At 40.6% G+C, this 22,550-nt stretch overlaps 1 protein-coding gene across 1 annotated transcript in view; it reads left to right on the forward strand.

Moving 5' to 3' along the window:
- slc6a6b (solute carrier family 6 member 6b) overlaps positions 1-22,550 on the forward strand; it is a gene marked incomplete at its 5' end in the record, with an annotated part of 61,128 nt that overhangs the window by 17,794 nt on the left and 20,784 nt on the right. The window contains 3 exons of the mRNA XM_079579270.1: positions 2,202-2,290; positions 13,630-13,784; positions 15,297-15,429. Coding sequence (XP_079435396.1) covers positions 2,202-2,290; positions 13,630-13,784; positions 15,297-15,429 — 377 coding nt within the window. The remainder of the gene's footprint in view (positions 1-2,201; positions 2,291-13,629; positions 13,785-15,296; positions 15,430-22,550) is intronic.

The raw sequence follows: 22,550 nt of genomic DNA on the forward strand, positions 1-22,550 counted from the left end.
TAAAAACTACTTTAAAGCCTGGTTTCAATTGTTTCAACACTAGACTAGGCTAGATCTTCCTCCTGAGATAACACTGGGTTAATCACAATATATGAAACCAGGCTGGTTTTCGTAATATGAATTTTTGAAATCTGGTCCTTAATGAGGCTCGGACTGTTAGCATTGGAGCAGCGCGAGCTACACGTCACGCAAGGGCCGAGTCTACGGTGAAGATCCCGCCTTTATGCCCTTTTTAGGAACATGCTTCATCAGAGCTGGGGAGGAGGAGTCTGTAAATCCGCCATGAATTGCCCCACGGCCGTGGTCATTCTGGTAAACGCGGAGGAGTGAGCATAAGACGTCCATTATTTTTTACAGTCTATGGCGCCAACGGACCCTCTGACACCACCATACATTCACTCACACACACCATTCATCCTGGCCTATTGTGCATGTTTTTAGTGGTAGGGGAAACCGGAGTACCCGGAGGAAACCTACGCAGACACGGGGAGAACATGTAAACTCCACACAGAAAGGCCCCGTCCCTGGTGGGAATCGAACCCGGACCTTCTAGCTGTGAAGCGAGAGCACTAACCGCTGTGCTACCGTGCCAGAATAATGAAAAAAAAACAACAAAAATATGCCAAAAAGATGTGACAAAAACTTTCCGTCGCTTTTGTAGGTCTTAGCTTTCAAATGAGGCGTTACATTGTTGCTCTCCAGTCGAGAAGCTTTTAGATTTGGGTAAAGCCCTGTGGGGAAGCCGGCCACGAGGGGTTGAAATGGGCAGGCAGACTTAACAAAGGTAGAGTTCTCACCAGACATTTATTGCTCACGCAAACAGAACTTCTGACACACAGATACAAAATGGCCCCCTGTGACTAGAAGCAGTCCGGTTTTATACTTCCTCCCCTAATGGGAACGGACCTCCCACCAGAAAGTACCATTAGTTCATTGAGTCCCAACAATAACTTTATCTGGCAAGTGATCCTTGTACAAAAAAATGAATAAGTTTAGTGACAAATGATAAGCGTTCAAAACAACAAAGATACAAATCAAAATCATACACAAAAGGAAACACAAAGCAAAGTTTAACCAGTTTCCCCCGGCCACATGGTCCAGCCCAAGATTTTAAAATGGCCGACACAGACCACGCCCCTTCCTTTCTCCCCACCAGATGGTCCAGGTAAATGTCTGAGTAAATTAATAAACGTTTTAAATGGACAATGTGATATAAATTAGTAACATATACATGAATCTGAGGGTTATTGTTGGCTGGTGTGTGTTGCAAACGAAACAAAAAACAAAAAATAACAAACACACACACAATGGGACAAACCCACTTTGTCACAAGCCCGGTATAAAAAAACATGAATCTAAAAGGAATTCCGTGGAGTATGGTGCACCACAAGGTTCAATCTTGGGACCGTTATTATTTATTATTCATGATTTTGCTTCTGTTTCTATGACCACCTTTCCTGTTCTTTTTGCTGATGATAAAAATAAAGTAATAAATAAATAAATAAAAATAAAAAGTCGACCTGGGGAAAATGCACTCGTTAATGTTAAGGCGGGGGGTAAGAGGTTTAAATATGTATTTATGGAAGTGTCGCATTTACGCTAATTTGGGCCGGGCTGGTCAGAGTCCAGGGCTGTTTTTCAGTCCCAGTCCGGCCCTGACACAGGCCTGAGATCTTTATGTTCTCTACAGAAACAAGAGGAGAAAGAGGAGAATGTTTCAACATCAGGGCGTGGCACAGAGTGTGGTTGTGCACTCGCGGCTAATCTAGTGGTTCCCAAACTTAAAGAACTAAACTTCGTAACGTTCATTGTGTCTACTTGTGTTCTAGTCTCACTTTTTAGGTTGGTTTTGTCAGACACTAAGGTTAGAGATGTTAAAGATCTTTTACCTTTACATGTTTCAGCGCCATCTGCAGGCCGTTCTGATGACGGCCTGCACCCTAAGGTTAGGGTGAGGTTTAGAGTTGTTTTCTCTAATTGCCAGTCGAGCTTACAGCGTATATGAGAGTGCGAGCGCTCATTTGAAAGCCAAGACCTTCTAAAAATATGTGCAAGATCTAGTACAACACAACTTGAATCCCATTTGCCGTTCCTAATCATAACCCTAATCCCTGACACCTAACCCCAACCTCACATGGGATGAAACCGGGAGTGCTAACGATGATGCTAACCTAGCATTTCCGCTCTCTGTGTGTTTACAGGGATTGGTTACGCCTCCATCGTGATCGTGTCTCTGCTCAACATCTACTACATTGTCATCCTGGCCTGGGGCGTCTACTATCTGTTCCAGGTAAGTCTGACACCAGTCTGTTTGTGAAATGCTACGCTGCGCTAGCTAATTTTTATTTATTTATTTATTTTTTATTAACATGTGCAATACAACAAATATGGCAGGAATGTATTACAAATTGTTAAGTCAGAGCAGGACATAAACACAAAAACAAAACAAACAAAAAAAAGTGAATTCCAATACTAGCGGTCGCTCATTAAGTCCAGATCATCAATGATGTTTTTCAGGTTCACACCAGTGTTTTTTTCCAAGAAGGAAACGGAGGAGAAAAATAGAGACAGTTCTTTGTGAAAAGTGACAAATGATGGTTTTGTTTTTAAGAATCGACATTTGTGGATGAAGAATTGACCCAATATAATGATAGCATTTAAAACAAGTTCTATATTGCTGTCCTTTTTTAAAATTCCAAAAATAATGTCCTTGCTTGAAAAGTCCTGTAAATTGGGAATCTTCGGGAAAAGCCAATAATGGATGTCATAAGAGGACATACAGTCATAAAACAAGTGTTCTGTAGATTCAATATCAACAACACAAAAAGTACAACAGTTATCTTCCCCCAAAACGATGTCGAAGAAGGTCTTTGGACGGGGAAATGCCCGAAAGTACTTGTTTGAGATAAAAGGGAAAAGGATCTTAGTGAAGAGGTTTTGAATTTTACAGTTTGGAGAAGTAATGTTAATTCCATTTACCAAAAGTTTAGGAAGACACAGGGATTTACAGCTAGGATTAGTAAACAAGAAGGAAACTGTAGACTAAGTATTTTGGGGGACGGCCTGAGTGATTTTTAGGTAATCTTTCCTTTTCTGCACTGCAAAAAGTATTTAACTAGATCAGTATAAACATCTCAATTTGAGCATAATAATCCAAATTTAGTTGTTGTGACTGGTTAAGAAGTTGTTGGGCGTTTGTCCCAGATTATTTCACTTGTTCTGAGATGTTTCTGACTCGTTTCGATACATTTCGTCCTTATTTCAGGTCATTTTCTTTGCCAATGGGGAAAGAACATTGGTCTTATCTCATTGACAGTTTTACTTTCTTATTTCAAGCGAGATTTACCCTAGAACTGGTCTGAAATGTCCTCAAACAAGCAAAGCAAACTCGGTCCGATCAGGAAAAGTGTCTAAATGAGTGAAAACCGCTCAAAACAAGAAACATTTCCTCAATTCAAGTCATTTAAGCCAATGCTTGATATTGACTTTTTGTAGTGTGTTTGCAAACTATATTTCATAGAAAACTCTTCAAAGGACAAAAGATTGCCACTGTCACTTAGTAAGTGCATACGGGACCAAATGCCTTTTTCAAACCATCTGCGCTAGCTAATTACTTTCCGTAGTTTTCAGGTAACTTTACGGTCACACTTCGGCAAATCTCTCCACGTCGGGGCCAGTTCTCAATTAGTTACCGACGTTAGTAATTAACCGAGAAAACTGCAGGTCATGAACCACATTAGTGCCGATAAAGCGAGTCAATAAAAACAGCGGAGTTTCTCAGTGACCGTTCTGGAAGTGATTAATCGAGATTAGATAATGCGAGGTGAAAGTCCACACGTAGCGTAAACAGTAGCAGCGTGGGGGGGAAAAGCACAGGACAGGGTTTTCTTTGGTCCATGTGGCTTTGTGGGATAGATTTCATTGGCAAGACTTGGTAGTGCAATTGTTATTGATTGACTGTGGAATTCTTCCGCAGTCAATTATTGGTTTTCATGTTCTTTATTATTATTCCTCTTCCATCTTTTTCCCGATTTTCTAGAGCTTTCAGCACCTTCATGCTTTGTGCAATTTATGCAAGTTATGCATCAAAACGTTCCGCATGTTGAGGAGAAGGTGCTGTTACTTTTGTTCCTCATGTTGAGGAGAAGGTGCTGTTACTTTTGGGACTTCTGCCACTTACGGTTTTTCCGCAATCGGCCAAAATGTCAGAGATTTTTCCCATTGACTTATAATGGGGCTTCCGCAAATCCATGCTTTTCTGCACTTTTTTCTGCATTTTATGCAATTTCTGCACTTTGTGCATGTTCAGCTTCTGCAACTTGTGGGTTTTGAGAAAAAAATAGCCTTCTGCAGATTTCCAGTTTTTTTATACGAGAGTTTGAAATCTTTGCATTGGTGTGTATGTGCGAATCCAGCCAATCAGGAGACTCCAGGCCTTTCAGCCATTTGTGCTTCTGCCAATCAAGCACTGAGGCCATTTCAACAGTTTGACCAGTTTATGGAATATAAACGTTTATGCAACATTAATAATTTATGCAAAGTAACCACTTTATGGGATTTAACCAGTTTATGCATTTTAAAGCGTTTATGCAACTTAAGAGTTTATGCCATTTAGGATTTATGCGAATTATCCCATTCATGCATTTTACCACTTTATGCAGTTTATACAGTTTATGTAACATGACATTCTATGCATTTTACCAGTTTATGCAAATACGATTATGCAAATTAGGCAATTTATGCAATTTGAACAGTTAATGCAATTTCTGCATTCGCTTCCCGCAATTCCGCAGTCAATCGCAATGGCGCAGCCATTGCATTTCTAGTTGTTATTGTTTATCTTGAAAAATTGTATTACTCCTTCACGTGGACACATCCTGCAAAATCGACTTTCTTGAGCTTTAAACCAATATTCATGCAGTTTTGAGTAGGGCTGCAACAGAAGCTCTGGCCCTCAGGATTTTTCTTAATGATTTTGAAGATGATATTACACAAATCAGATTCCTGTTTGAATACTCTAATAATGTGCAAAATCAAAGTCAAATCTTTCCAAATTTCTAAGCAAAACACCCTTAGGTCATGTGTAGGGCAGGTACGATGCTTTATTAAATATCGATATTAAAATATTGTGGCGTCGAGAACCAGAAAACAGAACCATGATGTGTGGAAGGAAAATGTGGCTAAAGGAAAAAATGTGTTACAATTGTTTTGGGGAAAAAAGGGGAAAAAAATAGGGAATCAATTTGGGAAAATTAGCAAGACGGAAAAAACAATTAAAAAAAATAAGAAAGAAAAAAAGATTGGGTGAAATGGGGAAAAAAGAAATTGAAAACATAGATACAGACGCATCTCGTCATAGAAGGGGGCGTGGCCTCGCCAAGGGGGAAAATAGAATCTTTAGAGAAACACAATTTTCCCTCTTTTTAGCCATTTTCTGGTGGAATATCAACTTATTTGTCACATACAAATAAAGTCAAGTGTAAATCGGGCCCATATGGATATTATCTCACAGCAGATTGTTCAGTAGAAGCGAAAAAACGACAGTTGTAGCTAGTGCTAGCTAACCGTTAGCATTAGCCCGATGCTAACCTGTAGCATCATGTTAGCCTTCTCCGTTTTTTATGTATTTATGGGCTGTTGAACCACTTTGCTCCTCCCCATGTCTTTGTATCTTTATTTAGTAGAAACTATATTCATAATTCTGCATTTGTTGAAGTAGTTTTTGAATAATTAGAGAAAGTTTAGACTTTTCTCCAAATTGTTTTCCCCCTTAACTGTTTTCAAACATGACCATATATGGGCGATTCCAGAGATGCCGTCTGTATCTATAGGGGAAAAAAATGGGAAAAACAAATAATTTGATTTGAGCTGAAACAACAAAGTGTGTTCCTTTAATGTTGTCCTTGGCAACGGCATCGAAGCCTGTTTTGTTTTTGTTTTTTTCTCGGTACCTGCTTTAGATCAGTAGAACCTAAACTTTTCCCCCGATACCAGACTGGTGTTGTTTAACAGTACGGCCATGATCATGCACAGAGAAGCTGGCGTTTGTAGAAAATGGTGCTTTACTTTTGGGTCCTGTTGTGGATTTTCTTGCTTAATAAAGCTCAAGAGATGTTTGTCTAGTCAAGATGTGAAGTTTTATTACACAATGCATTGCGGAGAAGTTACCCATGACACGAGTTCATGTTAAGCTCTGCTCTGCTCAGCCCTGGCATTACCTTTATAGGTGAGCGCCACAGACAGAGCAGCAGGACAGGGGTCATGCACAACAAAGGGAAGCCCAGAAACACAGAGAAAAGGTAATACAGTTGGAGATGTTAATGCAGCCACCAAAAGACACTTACATGGGAATGAAATCATGGTGGCGTTTGGAGGCAGAAGGAGATCTTTGTGCTGTTGGGGAGATGGGCCATTTGGGACCTTTGTCTAAAGGTGCGAGGGCCTCGTCTGGGGTCCAGGAATGGCCGGTCTCTCTACCTAGTTTAGTCAAAGGCCCAGCAGGGGACCCAAGAACAGGACGCCAGTGTGGTCACCAACTTAACTAACTAAATGTGCCATAACAGTCCGGCCCTTGGTCTTTTTACAATGAAGAAAATCGACCTCCGCCAAGAAAACCTGCCTCCCCCTGATGTCGGCTAATGTTCCTCTTTCTCAGGGTGTGACCCGGACGGGGGTCGCGAACCCCTTTAACTGTTATAATGGGGGCCGCGGCTCCAAAAGGTTGAGAACCACTGCTTTAGATCATCAGCTGTATAGCATGTATTGTTCAATTAAACAGTGATAAGACGTATAAAGCTAAAGTCATTGTCAGAAGAACTCCACAGCGGCCATTTTACCAGACCCAGGTTGAGTTTGTATATGGTATAATCTGGTAAATACAAATCCCCAGCAGTCTTTATTGCTGTGGCAACGATGCAACAATGGAAAAGGAACTGGACGATTCTGAGATCCGAGCGCTCACTTTTACATCTGCAGCTATTTCTAAATGTCGAGCGCTCATTAATATTCACGGCCTCGTCCCGTAAGACTGCGAGGTACGACAGCGAGGCTAAATGTAGCGCGTGTAGCTCCCCGAGGATCCGTGAGCTCCAGGTGTCTCCGGAGGCGCTGGTTCCAAGAACTGTCGAGCCCAAGAAACAACTACTACAAACGGCTTTATGAACGTAACGTTTAGATACAAAAGAGCAGCAAAGTCTGGAGCACCTGGGCCCCTTTAGCGGAGGTTCATGTTTCACAGATTAAAAAGGCATAATGTCAACACTAAAGACTGAAGACATTTTTCCCCACATTAAGGTGAGACACTGCAGGTGAACAGGGAAAATAAATAAATGTAGTGATTTCAATTTGAAACTTTTGCTGAACATCACAGATATAAATATGAGAAAAAAAAGTATTGCATTTTTTCTGTCATTTTATGTTTTCACATAAAAATAAGGCATTTTGAGCATTAAAATGGCCAAAATTGCCTATATTTTGGGCCAGATTAAATGTTATGGTTTTATTTTATTGACATATTAGTGACAGATTTTCTCAGAGGGGATTTTGGATATTTTGTTTAGTTTTTCAATAAACTAATCATCAGTGAAAAAATCTGTAAAAACTCAAATTCCGCCTGTTTTTTTGGTTTCAAAGCTGAATAAATCAGGCGAGGAATTAGATATTAAAAAATCCCTCTGAAAAATGACCAAAAAATGACAAAAAATTTGACAAAAAATGACAAAAAATGACAAGAAAATGACAAAAAATTGACAAAAATAGACAAAAAAGACAAAAAAAGACAAAAAAATGACAAAAATGTGTCAAAAAAACTACAAAAAAACGACAAAAAAATGACAAAAATGTGACAAAAAATGACAAAAAATGACAAAAAATGACAAAAATTCGCCCGAAAAAATGAAAAAAAAAATGTGACCAAAAAAATTACAAAAAAATGAAAAAAAATATTTTAAAAATGTGACAAAATGTGACAAAAAACCTTTCCGAATGTTGTTGTGTCTCAGCCTGTAAAGTGTGGAGTCTGTGGGAGCTTCTATAAGGGCTCAGGCTCTGCCCGAGTGCGGCTTCTCTCATTCAGAGAAAACCAGCCCTGAAGTTTTTGTAGCGAGTGCGCATGCTCGGCCCGTTCTTCCACTTTTCCGCTCCAGCGTCTCGTAGGAGGAAAAACACCATATTTGGGTGAAAGCGTCATCACGGGGCCCCTTAGCAGGACACGTGGAGGTAAAAATCTGTCAATATTTATGAATGAAAACCCGCGGGAAAGACGTGCCTTTCTACTTCCGGGTCGCCCCCACCTCGCAGACAAAACATCATCAAATAAACATCATCATTTTTATATCTGACATGAAAACTAAGATGTAAAGGGAGGAAAACAGATACAATCTCCACTTCCACCACTGCGAGAAACAGCATTCCACCACTGCGAGAAACAGCAATACTTTCACCTTAAGTGTCTCACCCTAAAGGGGCCAATAAAGTCTGAAAACACTGACCACAGTGACCACTGAGCCTAAAAGTTAATGAGCCTGATCTTGTCTTTCTAGACGCCGACTGTAGACTAGACCAGGGGTTCCCAAACTTTTCAGGCCTCGACCCCCAAAATCCCTCAACCAACAACTCAGGACCCAACTCTGCAAAATGTAACTTGAATATAGTAATATAAGGTGCACAAATATTTTAAATGTGGTTTAATGATGTTAGTTTGAATACAGTATTTTGATATATAGCTTAATTTCACTAAAATATAAGTTTTTCAACAGAGCCGTGGGAACATATTTTGGTAGGTGGGTGTTAAAGATGATTATCGCCCCCAATAATGCCTTTTTAGTGCTTATTTCCTGTTTGTTTTTTATTGCTTGCACTGTCCCCTCCTGGAGCCGCCATCTTAACGTGGTGGAGGGGTTTGATCCTGGAGCTCTGTTGTCGGGGTCTTCGTGCCCCTGTAGAGTCTCCCAAGGTCCTCGGTGACGGGTCAGACACAGAGCGGGTCAGAAGCTCCTTATGAGAGACCAACAGGCCCGGTTAGAACCGTGAGGCCGTCCTTCTGTGGACCCACCACCTGCAGGAGGAGCCATAGGGGCTGGGGATGGGCGGATCGATACCAAAGTATTGATATATCGATACCAAACGGCTACTTTTTAAGTATCGATATTGGGTAAAAAGTATCGATACTAATTTGCATATGTAAAAAGAAGGCGGGGCAGCGATTATCAACACAAACGGATGATTTATTTCTTTGTTCTGAGTCAAACAGTCACAACAGCAAAGGATCGAACTGAGCCAGGCTGATCATTCTGGTTTAGGTTCTGTTTGTCATTTAAGTATTATTAAGTATTTATGTCAGACCGTCTTTGCTCTGCCCAATCCCGTCAGACCTTGGAAGCTCAGCAGGGAAGGGCCTGGTCGGTGCTTGGATGGGAGACGGTTTGGGAAACACCAGGAAGCCTAGCGAATGTAGTGAGTGAGTGAGTGGTGGTGGTCGGAGCGGCCGATGGCGCAGACTGGTTGCCTCGCTTCCGTCAGTCTACCCCAGGGCAGCTGTGGCTACAATAATAGCTTACCACCACCAAGTATGGAGTGAATGAATAGTGCAATGTAAAGTCTTTGAGTGTCCAGAAAAGCGCTAAATAAAACCAATGCATTATTATTATTATTAAAACATTCCCGTCTGGTACGGACTGTGTGAGATAAAGCTTGGGGAGGAATCGGAAAACATCCAGCCAGGTCGAGTCCAGTGGTTCCCAGAGTGGGGGTTGCAAGATAATATTCTTTATATATTCTTTACATTTTGTAAAACTGTAAAAAAAAAAAACTACAAAATCCAGTGTTTGTGAAGGCTTTCCTCTCCTCAGACCTGACTCCAAACTCTGATGGAAGCGGGACATCTGAAAGCTTCTCTCGGTTCTCGCCCTCGCACTCTGAAACCGTCCCCAGCCTGGCTCGAGTATTATCTTATCTCAAACAACCAAGTACATTTCATATCAGAAACACCGCGTCCTTCCGTTCAGCGTCCTGATAAGTGCTGCTTTAATCAAAGCTCCTCTACCTGTAAACAACATTGAAATTGATGTATTTTTGATTGAAAAACAAGGCCGTGGGAACCCAGGGTGCTGAGGGTGCTGCAGCAGCCCCTGGTGGATAGTTTGTACATTGCATCCATCCATCCTTTTCCGTTGCCGGGTCGTGGGGGCGGCTGTTGGAGCCCACATCACATTGCACCAGCCCCTATTAGGGACGGGCGATACCACATTTTTTGGAATCGATGCGATACTGATACTTTTGGGGTCTTTTTTGTCGATACGATACCGATACCGATACTGGTCATTTCATATGGGTGAATGTATTCCAATCAATATACATTTCTAAAACTTTTTATATAATTAACTGGTCAATTAAACAATGTTAATGTGAAATTAAATACATAAACAACATTTAAAATTAAAAATAATGCATTGGTTTTATTTAGCGCTTTTCTGGACACTCAAAGACTTTACATTGCATTATTCATTCACTCCATACTCGGTGGTGGTAAGCTACTATTGTAGCCACAGCTGCCCTGGGGTAGACTGACGGAAGCGAGGCAACCAGTCTGCGCCATCGGCCGCTCCGACCACCACCAACCACTCACTCACTCACTCCATTCGTTAGGCTTCCCGGTGTCGCCAAACGGTCTCCCATCCAAGCACCGACCAGGCCCTTCCCTGCTGAGCTTCAGGTCTGACGGGATTGCGGGATTGGGCATCGCAAAGGCTGTTGGCGGTGGGTGTTTTGATCACGTTCCGCCAGCGTGGACTCTCCCCCCGTGCTCTTTAACACTGGCACACCATGTCTCCACCATTGTTGGAACGCAAGACTCCAACCTCAGGAACAGATAGAGCAATGGGAACACTGTGTCTTCTGGGTGTGCACGGCTCCACTGGTCTGATGAAAGAAAAACCCAGGCTCAAGATAAGATAAAATAACTATTGGCCCATAAACTCCTGGCGTTACAATGACTTCAGTGATGATGTGAATGAGCTGATTGTACAAAGCCGTGTTGATTTTCTTTATGAATTAGACATTGTGTTTTCTCCGTCCGGGATGAGCCTGCCTTTCATGTTAGAAATTGCAGGCCTCGTCCATGTCTTCTCTTTGATGGAGCAGCATTAATCCAAATAAAAACACGCCGAGCCTCTCTGAAGGCACAGGTCTCGCTGAGCACAAAGGCGGCTCTGATCCGCCCCTAAGCCCAGAACAAAAGCATTCAAAAAGGTGTTGTTTACAGGTGGAGGAGCTTTGATTAGAGCGCTTCATAAAACAGCACTTATCAGGACGCTGAACGGAAGGAAGGACGCGGTGTGTATCTTTCTGATGATATGAAATGTACTTTGTTTGAGATAAGATAATACTCGAGCCACGCAGGGGAAGGTTTCAGAGCACGAAGGCGAGAACCGAGAGAAGCTTTCAGATGTCCCGGAGTCAGGTCTGAGGAGAGGAAGTCCTTCACTAACACGGAGGAAGGAAGGAAGGAAGGAAGGAAGGAAGGAAGGAAGGAAGGAAGGAAGGACGTTAGGAAGGAAGGATGGATAGATAGATGGATAGACAGAAGGAAGGAAGGAAGTCTTAAATGAGTTGAATTGAGGAAATGTTTCTTGTTTTGAGCGGTCTTCACTCATTTAGACGCTTTTCCTGATCGGACCGAGTTTGCTTTGCTTGTTTGAGGACATTTCAGACCAGTTCTAGGGTAAATCTCGCTTGAAATAAGAAAGTAAAATTGCCAATGAGATAAGAACAAAGAAAATGACCTGAAATAAGGACGAAATGTATCGAAACGAGTCAGAAACATCTCAGAACAGGTGAAATAATCTGGAACAAACGCCCAACAACTTCTTAACCAGTCAAAACAACTAAAATTTGGATTATTGTGCTCAAATTGAGATGTTTATACTGATCTAGTTAATACTTTTTGCAGTGTAGTTGTTTTTGAAAACAAATTCATTGTTTTCCGCAAATATTGTACCGTTTTGGAGTGTTTGTTCTGTCTGGAGCAGAGCAACCATGTAATAAATACTCCATATTAGGTGATATTAGTGATGCATGGATGCGGCAGGTGGCGGTGACTGTGGCATTGTGGGTAGTGAGACTATACAGTGTTCCTATTCAAGACACTTTGATGTGAACGATGGAATATAGGCTACATGGTTATGTTTTTTTATATTGTGGTGGTGCCTCGGGATTTGCTCGATGAAAAAAATGTGCCTTGGCTCAAAAAGAGGTTGAAAAACACTGGGATAGACAGACAGAAGGAAGGATGGAAGGATGAATGGAAGGCAGGAAGGAAGGAAGGAAGGAAGGAGGATGAGCTCCTCAAACGGTCAGCAGATCACCATCCTTTCACTGAAGTTGACTCAAAGTTCACTCAGAACACCCTGCAGTGGAAGGTTCTGGACGGACGGAGCAGCTGATCCTTTGCTTCTCATTGTCCATCCTGTTCCTGTCCACCACATGTTTGTGCTTCACTAAACCACGTACGATTCACGGGCGCCCCGGATCGGAGACCTTACATCCCCGTGACTGTGAAGATCTTTGCTGATTCCTCTGGTTAGCATCGAGCTGTTAGCCTCCGCACTCACTCTTCATCATCTCCCGCTCCCCGAAGCACACGGACACTTTCCTCTTCTGTTCAAAAATCATAAATCTGTGTGTTCAACCCAGAGCAGAATATATGCGTCTACAGAAGCCACAGATTAGTTGTGTTTGTAAAAGGCTCGTGCTTTTCAAACGTCAACGTCGACCTGATGTTTTTGGGATCTGTTATTAGCTTCATGTCGACGATACTCAAGCTGCGAAAGCTCAGCTCACACTACACGACTTTTAAGCCCGATTTCGCTCTGATTCTCAGTCGTGCCGAGTCTAATCGAGTCGCGTCTAGTTCTCTATTAAACCAGCGGCACAAACGACTCATTTCACGGCCACAGCCCCACACACGAAACAGCACGACTTTATATCAGCAAAAGTTCACCACAACCACCTTTTCCAGCTACATTTCAACCACGAGCAGAGTTTAGCGGCTCTTACTGAGTTTGGAGACGAACTGTTTAGCTTCACCTTCACCTGTCTCCTCCATCTCTGGGCTGAGGTCCGTCTCCTTTTCTTATTAAATCCACTGAAACACGTCCCGCTTCTTCCTGTCGCCGACTTTTATCTCCACGTGACAGAACTATAGCCCAGTTGAAGCTTGGTAGTAGCAGTAAGCTAGCGCTGCGGTGTTGTGACATCGTTGACACCGTTGACCGATCGGGACACGCACGTTATCCCGCGCTCACAAACACAGGCCTGTCTTTGCTGATCTGGGCTCAGTTTTGAAGCCGTAGAGACGACAGACGCGCTGTGTTATAAAACATCAGCTGTTTGTCAGAATCGTGAGTCGCTCTGACGATTCTCAGTCGTGTAGTGTGAACCCCCCATTCTATATAAAATCGTTTACCACTAGAAAAGTCTTGTAGTGTGTGCTGACCTTAAGTTGTCCTTTCAAATGTGAACAGTTTTTGATGTTGTAATAAAACCAGGAGAAACGTTCAAAGGTTGTTTCGATGGTTGCTGCTGTCCAGTCTCATTTTGACCCACATCTTCTCGTCTGTTGTGTTTCCGCAGTGCTTCCAGCCAGAGCTGCCCTGGGCTCGCTGTAACCAGCCCTGGAACACGCCCCGCTGTGTTGAGGACACCGTACGCAAGAACAAATCCCTGTGGATGGCCATCAACGCCACCAACCTGTCCAACTTCACCTCCCCCGTCACCGAGTTCTGGGAGTGAGTCGAACCCGTCCCATTTCTCTCTGTCCTGACATGAAAGTGATTCTGTTTCAGAGTGATTGAATGTATGAGAGGATTGCTTGAGTTGTATCGATGTCCTTGTAAGTTATTGTTCTTCACGCCTCAAAGCAACAACATTTCGGGTTCAGTTCCCACTAGATTTTCTATTCTAAACCTCAGTAATGAATAAAAATGAACCCATCCTTCTTTGCATTTCAAGTGCTGGGCCGAGCCAGTCTTTTATACTCATGTCAAACTCTTTCAGAAATATATAGCACTTGTAGAGGCATATTAAAGCAGTACTAAATAAGTCCGTAAGTTCCGTAGTCCCTGTGAGGGTAATACAAGTGTTAAGGCAAGAAAACAAACAAATTCCGCCCGTTTTTTTGGTTTCAAAGCTGAATAAATCAGGCTAGGAATTAGATATTAAAAAATCCCTCTGAAAAAACCTTCAGAATATTGTTAGGTCTCAGACTGTAAAAAATGACAAAAAATGGACAAAAAATGGACAAAAAATGGACAAAAAATTGACAAAAAATGACAAAAAATGACAAAAAAATGACAAAAAAATGACAAAAATTTACAAAAAAATGACAAAAAAATGACAAAAAATGACAAAAAATGACAAAAAAAATGACAAAAAAATGACAAAAAAATGACAAAAAAATGACAAAAAAAATGACAAAAATTGACAGAAAAATTACAAAAAAAATGACAAAAATGTGACAAAAAAATGTGACAAAAAAATGTGACAAAAAAAAGAAAAGAAAAAAGTTTTTTTTGTTTTGTTTAAATGACAAAAATGTGAGGTCTCAGCCTGTAAAGTGTGGAGTCTGGGGGAGCTTCTATAAGGGCTCAGGCTCTGCCCGAGTGCGGCTTCTCTCATTCAGAGAAAACCAGCCCTGAAGTTTTGTAGCGAGTGCGCATGCTCGGCCCGTTCTTCCACTTTTCCGCTCCAGCGTCTCGTAGGAGGAAAAACACCATATTTGGGTGAAAGCGTCATCACGGGGCCCCTTAGCAGGACACGTGGATGTCAAATCTGTCAATATTTATGAATGAAAACCCGCGGGAAAGACGGCCTTTCTACTTCCGGGTCGCCCCCACCTCGCAGACAAAACATCATCAAATAAACATCATCATTTTTATATCTGACATGAAAACTAAGATGTAAAGGGAGGAAAACAGATACAAATCTCCACTTCCACCACTGCGGGAAACATCAATACTTTCACCTAAAGTGTCTCGCATTAAAGGGATGATTGGAGGGTGAGCTTTACGACGGTTAAACTATTCCAGGGATGAATAACTTAACAGTCTGGTAAACTATCAACAGACGGTTAATAGTTTGTTAGTAGTTAATTGAGAAAACTATGAACAGCTCATTGAGAAAACACCAAGAACAAATGGCGTCAGCTTTGGTTTGGTCTGTATTCTTGGAGGACACAAACCCAGGACCGTGCTGCGTCTTGACCCCGGTCTAAACGAGATCTTGTGCGTTTGACTTTGCAGACACAACGTTCTGGGAATCAGCAATGGGATCGAGGATATTGGTCCGATCAAATGGGACCTGGCCCTGTGTCTGCTGCTGGTCTGGGTCATCTGCTTCTTCTGCATCTGGAAGGGGGTCAAGTCCACCGGAAAGGTACTTCACACAGACATATCTATATCTTATCGGAATCATGAGGAACATACCAGGAGCTCCCATAATCCTGGAACAATAGACTTTACATATGAATGTGGTCGACTGCACGGGTTTATCTTAGGCCACTGTTTCTCCACACTGAGATATGTTCTTACCTGAGCTGTGACGAGTTCTTTAGGACCTGTCTGATCTTCAGTCACGTAAACACAGCGCAGACGGCGTTAGCATTTAGCCTCTCCCTCTCTCCTCTATAGCTCCAAAACAGGTCAAGATAGAAGCTACCAAGCTCTTCCACGTTTCCCCTATTTAAATATGGTTACGTGAAGTGTTCCACTACAAAGTATAATTACACACAATTAAACCATGTGGATTTTCTAAGCGGATAAAAGGGGAACTATATTGTAAGGCGTAATAATACCAGGAGTAGTTTGGCATCCGCACAGTAAAGTGAAGATTACTGCGCGGATTTCCAACTTGTGTTTTGTGTCATTTTTTTGTCATTTTTTGTCATTTTTTTTGTCATTTTGTTGTAAATTTTGTGTCATTTTTTTTGTCATTTTTTTGTCATTTTTCTGTCATTTTTTTGTCATTTTTTCATCATTTTTCGTCATTTTTTGTGTCATTTTTTGTCATTTTTCTGTCATTTTTTTGTCATTTTTCATAATTTTTTATAATTTTTTCATCATTTTTTCATCATTTTTTGTCTTTTTGTTGGTCATTTTTTTTGTCATTTTTTGTCATTTTTTTGTAATTTTGTTGTGGTTTTTTTGTCATCTCTCAGTATGTAAAAACGGTGGCCTGTTCCTTTAAAGCAGCTTCTTCCAAATGAGAAACCCTTGACTTGCGTAGCTTTGCGGGAAGCAGGACGTGCCCTTGGAGATGTTGCTGCTTTGCTTTGACTACAGGTGTCCAAACATTAGGCTTAAGCACATTTTAGCCTTTTCAAAAAAAATAACCTAAAGCAATTCAACCTGAAAACACTCAGAGACAGAATGTTTTATTAACGAACATGGATCATTATTGGGGCTCAGACTGAACGAACAACATGAAATGCACGGCGTTGATGAACGATAGCCAGATTCTTCCCCGGAGTCTGGACCCTGGAGGTGGTGGAAGAGGAGCCGAGTGGAGGCCAGGCGGAGAGAGGGGTGGAGGAGGGTCGTAGCACGGCTGGGAAAAGGCTTCAAAAGGGGATCCTGAGCGATGTATCAAACTACAAATCGTGCTATTGTGACAGGTCTAATATAAGTCATTCTTATTCTGGATCTGGATCTACTGTATATTAGCTCTGGACAAGTCGTCCTGGGTAAAATAAAGATTACAATTCACAAAACTATTACAAAAAACTCTTAATTTCATGGACAAAGCATAAGCACTGTTAATGTGTTTCATTGAAGAGAGTTGAAACTGCACTGTTGATGTTCCTCCTGTACAGTAAGTCTAGTCTTCTGTGCTTGTTATTTTCCTCTTAAAAGAGAGTGTCAGTGTGTCTGATATTAAAAGGAAGTGATTGCGTTCGCTCCTGTGTTAGGGCTGCTCGATTATTGAAAAAATAATAATCACGATTATTTTTGTCATTATTGAAATCACGATTATTCAAACGATTATTTGTTGCCTTTAAAAAAAATCCATCAAAAAAGTGACAAAAATCCAGCAAAAAAGTGGCAAAAATCCATAAAAAAAAGACAAAAATCCAGCAAAAAAAAGACAAAAATCCAGCAAAAAAAGACAAAAATCCAGCAAAAATGTGACAAAAATCCAGCAAAAAATGACAAAAATCCAGCAAAAAAGTGACAAAAATCCATCAAAAAAATGATAAAAAATCCAGCAAAAAAAGACAAAAATCCAGCCAAAAAAATGACAAAAATCCAGCAAAAAAAGACAAAAATCCATCAAAAAAATGACAAAAATCCATCAAAAAAATGATAAAAAATCCAGCAAAAAATGACAAAAATCCAGCAAAAAAAGTGACAAAAATCCATCAAAAAAAATGATAAAAAATCCAGCAAAAAAACCCATCAAAAAAAATGATAAAAAATCCAGCAAAAAAATCCATCAAAAAAAATGACAAAAATCCAGCAAAAAAAATGACAAAAATCCATTAAAAAAATGACAAAAATCCATCAAAAAAATGATAAAAAATCCAGCTAAAAAATTACAAAAATCCAGCAGAAAAGACAAAAATCCATCAAAAAAGTGACAAAAATCCAAAAATTTAAAATTAGGAAAAAAATGTGAAAAAAAAAAAAAAAAAGTTTAAAAAATTGAAAATTTAAAAAAAAAAAAAATACAATCGATTTTTTGCGATTATGCTAATTTTGTAATCGTTTACTGTTGTAATCGAAATCGTAATCGAATTTCGATTAATTGCACAGCCCTACTCCTGTGTAAACAACAGTTGTTTTCATGCAGTTGCTTTGGGCCTGGGGACGACTTACGAACTTGAGGTCACTTAATGAGTCACATATTTGCGCCGACACCCACTGAATGAGATTTATTTCGGGCTCTCTCTCCCTCAGACTCCAGAAACACGTCCCGCACACGGATGTTTGAAACGGGCAGTGGTTCTGACGTTCTGAAGTTTTGTTTTTGTAGCGTTGGACCACATGTACCAGGACAGTAATAGAGTTCAGGAAAATCCACGGTTGCCACGGAGATCCACCCCTGTTTGTGGCTATTAGCATATGTTTTCCACACAGACTAACATGAGCTAAAAACAGTATAAAAGGTGGAGGAAAAAAAGCTGTGGAACAACTCCGTTAGCTGCTGAGCCACTACTGGTAAATACATCTAAGGTGGTCATTTACCAAACAGACTGTACAGAAGTGGACCAGCAGAATTACTTGTCTATCAAAAGGTAAATTAAAAATAGGATGTTACTGTTGAGCTTGCATCCACTATTTAACAACTTTCTTGATAAATGACTCATGTGTGAACGATAACGCCGGTATTTTACCTTTTAAAATCTCCATTAGTTTGTTTATTGCTGCAAAATGATGCTTTGCGACTTGACATCACAGTCCTGAACTCTGTATATGAGACGATACAATAAAACTCCATTGATAATATTGATTCTAATCATGTTTAATGTTGTTCCTCTGCTTCATGTTTCTGCTCCACATGAACAAAGCTCAGAGCTGATCCTTTAAACATGATCTGAGGCTCTTTCAGACGCTCAATACAAGTTTGGATGATTTTAGTCTCTCCTTTTCATCTTTATTTAGTCTGATTTTAGTCGACTCAAATATCTGGACATTTTAGTCACAGTTTTAGTCTCATGAGGAACTTTTAATTTAGTTTTAGTCCAATTTTAGTCACAAAAATATCACTTTGACTAAAATTAAGGCTAAATATTTTAGTCGACGACATTAACACTGCTCTGGCGGCCATTTTGTGACAGTAGCACAGACCTTTTGTCATTTTAACTGACTACATTCGACATAGATTTTCCTCTTATAAACATGCAAACTATTTCAAACTGGATTACATGATTGTATAATGTAGCATGTATGATTTAAATATACTGGTTCAATTGGGCTGGACCAGAAGCTAGATCCGCTCATGGAGGTGTAGGTGCAGAAACAATACACAGAGCCTTATTGCGTTTACGTGATACCTTATTAAGTGGAAAAAGGGGCATTTACAAAATGTACATATTTACATTCCTGCAGGAGCACATAGACAAACTATGGTATAGAAGTACAATGTGTTTTCATTACTTAGACAGCATGGTTATTTCAACAAACAACAACCAGCATCAAACAAAACAAAACAAAAATAGGTCAGTCCAAAAAACCCAAAACGCGTCGCTCCCGCCTAACCGACACTACGTCCACAATAAGTTTGAATTCTTACACCATTACAAAGAATGGCTTAGTGTCCATTGGGGTTATTTCCAAGTGTGAGTTAGTCCATACGCGTTAACAGTTCAGTTCGTGTGGACGCGGAAGGCGGAGAAGGAAAAGGTGGGAGAGGACTGCGCCACAACGGCTCCTACCAGACCGCAGAAGAGGTTTGGGTTGTTTCTCCGGGCTCTAGGCTCAGCTCGCCATCACAAGTGGACTCGACAGGGCAACTGGTCTGTTCGGATAAACAGGACCAAATCAATAAACATCGTAAACATCGTAAACGAACGCTAGCTAGACTTTTTTCTCTTCCAGTGTACACAAACATACAACATGGGTCTCAAAACACCTACAAAGTGTGTTGCGCACACACATAAACATTACAGGTATCCAAACATGACAGTTTCAAAACAAGGCAATGCGCTACATCAAAACAACACATTGATGCATCAACTCACCGATTTCCACTCAATAATCTGTCCCACAGCGAGAACCCCAGCGTCTACGGCGGCGGTTAGCGGACTCTACAAGCGTGAAATGTACAACGGAGGTTTAGTTTAAATCAACGGAAAACTACAGCGAAATAGAGTGAGTTTACGAACCTGTTGCAGCCGTCCTGTTGCTTCTCTCCCACCTTCTGCCGGAGAGAGGAAACAGGAAGCTTGTATAGGAGCCCTACTGTGATGTGATTGGCTACGGACATCTCGCGAGGGAAAAAGGTGCGCGCGGGTGTGGTCACGTGTTGCGGCCACGGCAGACTAGAAATTTTATATTTAATTTTATTCTAAAAAGGCACGATTTTATGTGGGTTACATCAACATTACATTATACTGTAAGTGCAAACATTTGACCTTTTTACAATCATATTGCATTTTATTATTACATACGATTAAGCTCCTTCTCAAACAGTCCTTTAGTTTGTTTAAGCACAAGCTGAAAGACGTAAAGAGACAGACTTTGACCAATATTTAGCTCGTTAAATTAGTCAAGTGGAGACAGTGAATACACTAAGGGGGTCATTCATCAAGAAAGGTGCTAAATGGCAGGTGCAGGCTGAAAAATAAAACAAGCTATTTTGTTGGCATCTTTTACTTGAGTTACCATTTGATGTTGCCTGTGTTACAGTATTGAAATCTGATATGTAAACGAGAGATTGCTGCGGGAGCAAAAACTGCATAAAAGGCTTTGCTGCTGATCCACATCTGCACGTGTTACTTTGTACATGAGCAAACGCCTGGTAAATCATGCCCTAACTTTAGACTTTAGAAGGATAAAGATACACAAAAGTCGTTGTTTCAGAGTAAATATGTCAGACCTCAGATACCTAGACTTGCCAGCGATAAAACAAATCAAAATCAATGAGTGTATCTCAGATTCTGACGTTTAATCAAAGAAAACCGTGCTATTACCATTAGCATCAGCGGCCAATCACAAGATGGCCGCCACGTCCTATCTCGACTTTTCTTAAGGATCTTAACAATACAATGCTTTGAACTAGGGCTGCAACTAACGATTATTTTGTCATCGATTAATCTATCGAATATTTTTGCGATGGCTGTGAATGGTGTAGGAAAATTGGATTTAAAACAAAAGAAGAAATTATCACATAACGCTAAAGTGGACGATGGAGGAAACTTAAAGTAAATGTCTGTTCGAGGCTCTTGGCGCTAATTCTGCTTCTGATTGGACGAGACACAGACGGATATTTATGAAATTTACAATGTACAAAACACCACAGACCCTTACTATGAAAAACAAAGTAGGTTTTCATCAAAAATACTACATTTTCATGTCATTATTTCTCTATTTGAGTCTGTGTGAACCAGAAAACGATTACTTGATTACTGAAATAGTTGTCGACTATTTCAATAATCGATTAGTCGTTTCAGCCCTACTTTGAACAACAGTTTTCAGTTTAGGGGCCAATTCATATCAACAAACACTTTGGGATCAGTCACAAAATACTATAAAAGCAAAACAAAACCATAGGAAAGGCCAAGCGCAGGCCGTCCCGCGCTAGAATGTCTTCCCTTGAAAAGTGACCGCACTTGATCTGGTTCATTCGCCTCAGTCCCACTAATCAATACCGAGACTGAGGCTGTAGAAAGAGACATCTGGGAGTGACTGGAGGATTGTGGAGGATTATAAACCACAAAAGCACAATAAATCTCAATCCACGTTGTTTTCTAGATTTGTAAAGAACGGCGAAAACGACAGACAGTGAGAAATCTTTGCTCAGGATGTTTCGGTGTTTCCCAGACGCCTGTAAAGTTTTCCTGGGTCAGTTTTCCATCGCAAATTCCCCAATCATTCTGGTAAAATACAAACTGAAAATAGTAATGATGGCACTGAGTAGAGTTGTTTTTCCTTCGCCATCCCCATTCTCTTGTGTTAAAGAGGGGGTGTTCTGCTTTAAAGAGGGGGTGTTCTGCTTGTTTCAGTCCCACAGCACCAGTCTATATCACACTACAATGATGACAAACCTTCTGTTGGTCTGTAAATGCAGTAAATTAGAATAACTGCCTTGTATAAAATGTCTCTCTCAAAATGGCTGTAGTGAATGTCTTGAAATAGGCCTCTGTCTCTTTAAGAACCTCTGAGCCTTTAGACACGCCCCCTCCACACGCTGTCTGTGGCATCAGTGGGGAGGGGGTTCTGCTGAGGAGCAGTGGTTGGTTACTCGGCTGGTGACCAAAGCTCGGAGGCGTCTCCAGGAGGTGGGGGCGTTCCTAGGAGGACTCAGGCAAACCTATCCCTAAAATGGCCGCCGTCAGCCAAAAATTCAACAAAAACGTGACAAAAATTCAACTAAAAAGTGACAAAAATTCAACAAAAAAATGAAAGAAACTCAACAAAAAAATGACAAAAATTATTCAACAAAAAATGACAAAAATTCAACAAAAAAATGACAAAAATTCAACAAAACAATGACAAAAATTCAACAAAAATGTGACAAAAATTCAACAAAAAAAATGACAAAAATTCAACAAAAAAATGACAAAAATTAAACAAAAAAATGACAAAAATTAAACAAAAAAATGACAAAAATTAAACAAAAAAATGACAAAAACTCAACAAAAAAATGACAAAAATTCAACAAAAATGTGACAAAAATTCAACAAAAAATGACAAAAACTCAACAAAAAAATGACAAAAACTCAACAAAAATGTGACAAAAACCTATCCCTAAAATGGCCGCCATCAGAGTTTTTACAGATGACTCAGAAATACGTGAATGTGCCAAGGCAACACTTCAGCCATGTTTTTAATGAGGGA

This window comes from Gobius niger, assembly GCF_951799975.1.
Source record: "Gobius niger genome assembly, chromosome: 20".
Taxonomy (NCBI): Eukaryota; Metazoa; Chordata; class Actinopteri; order Gobiiformes; family Gobiidae; genus Gobius; species Gobius niger.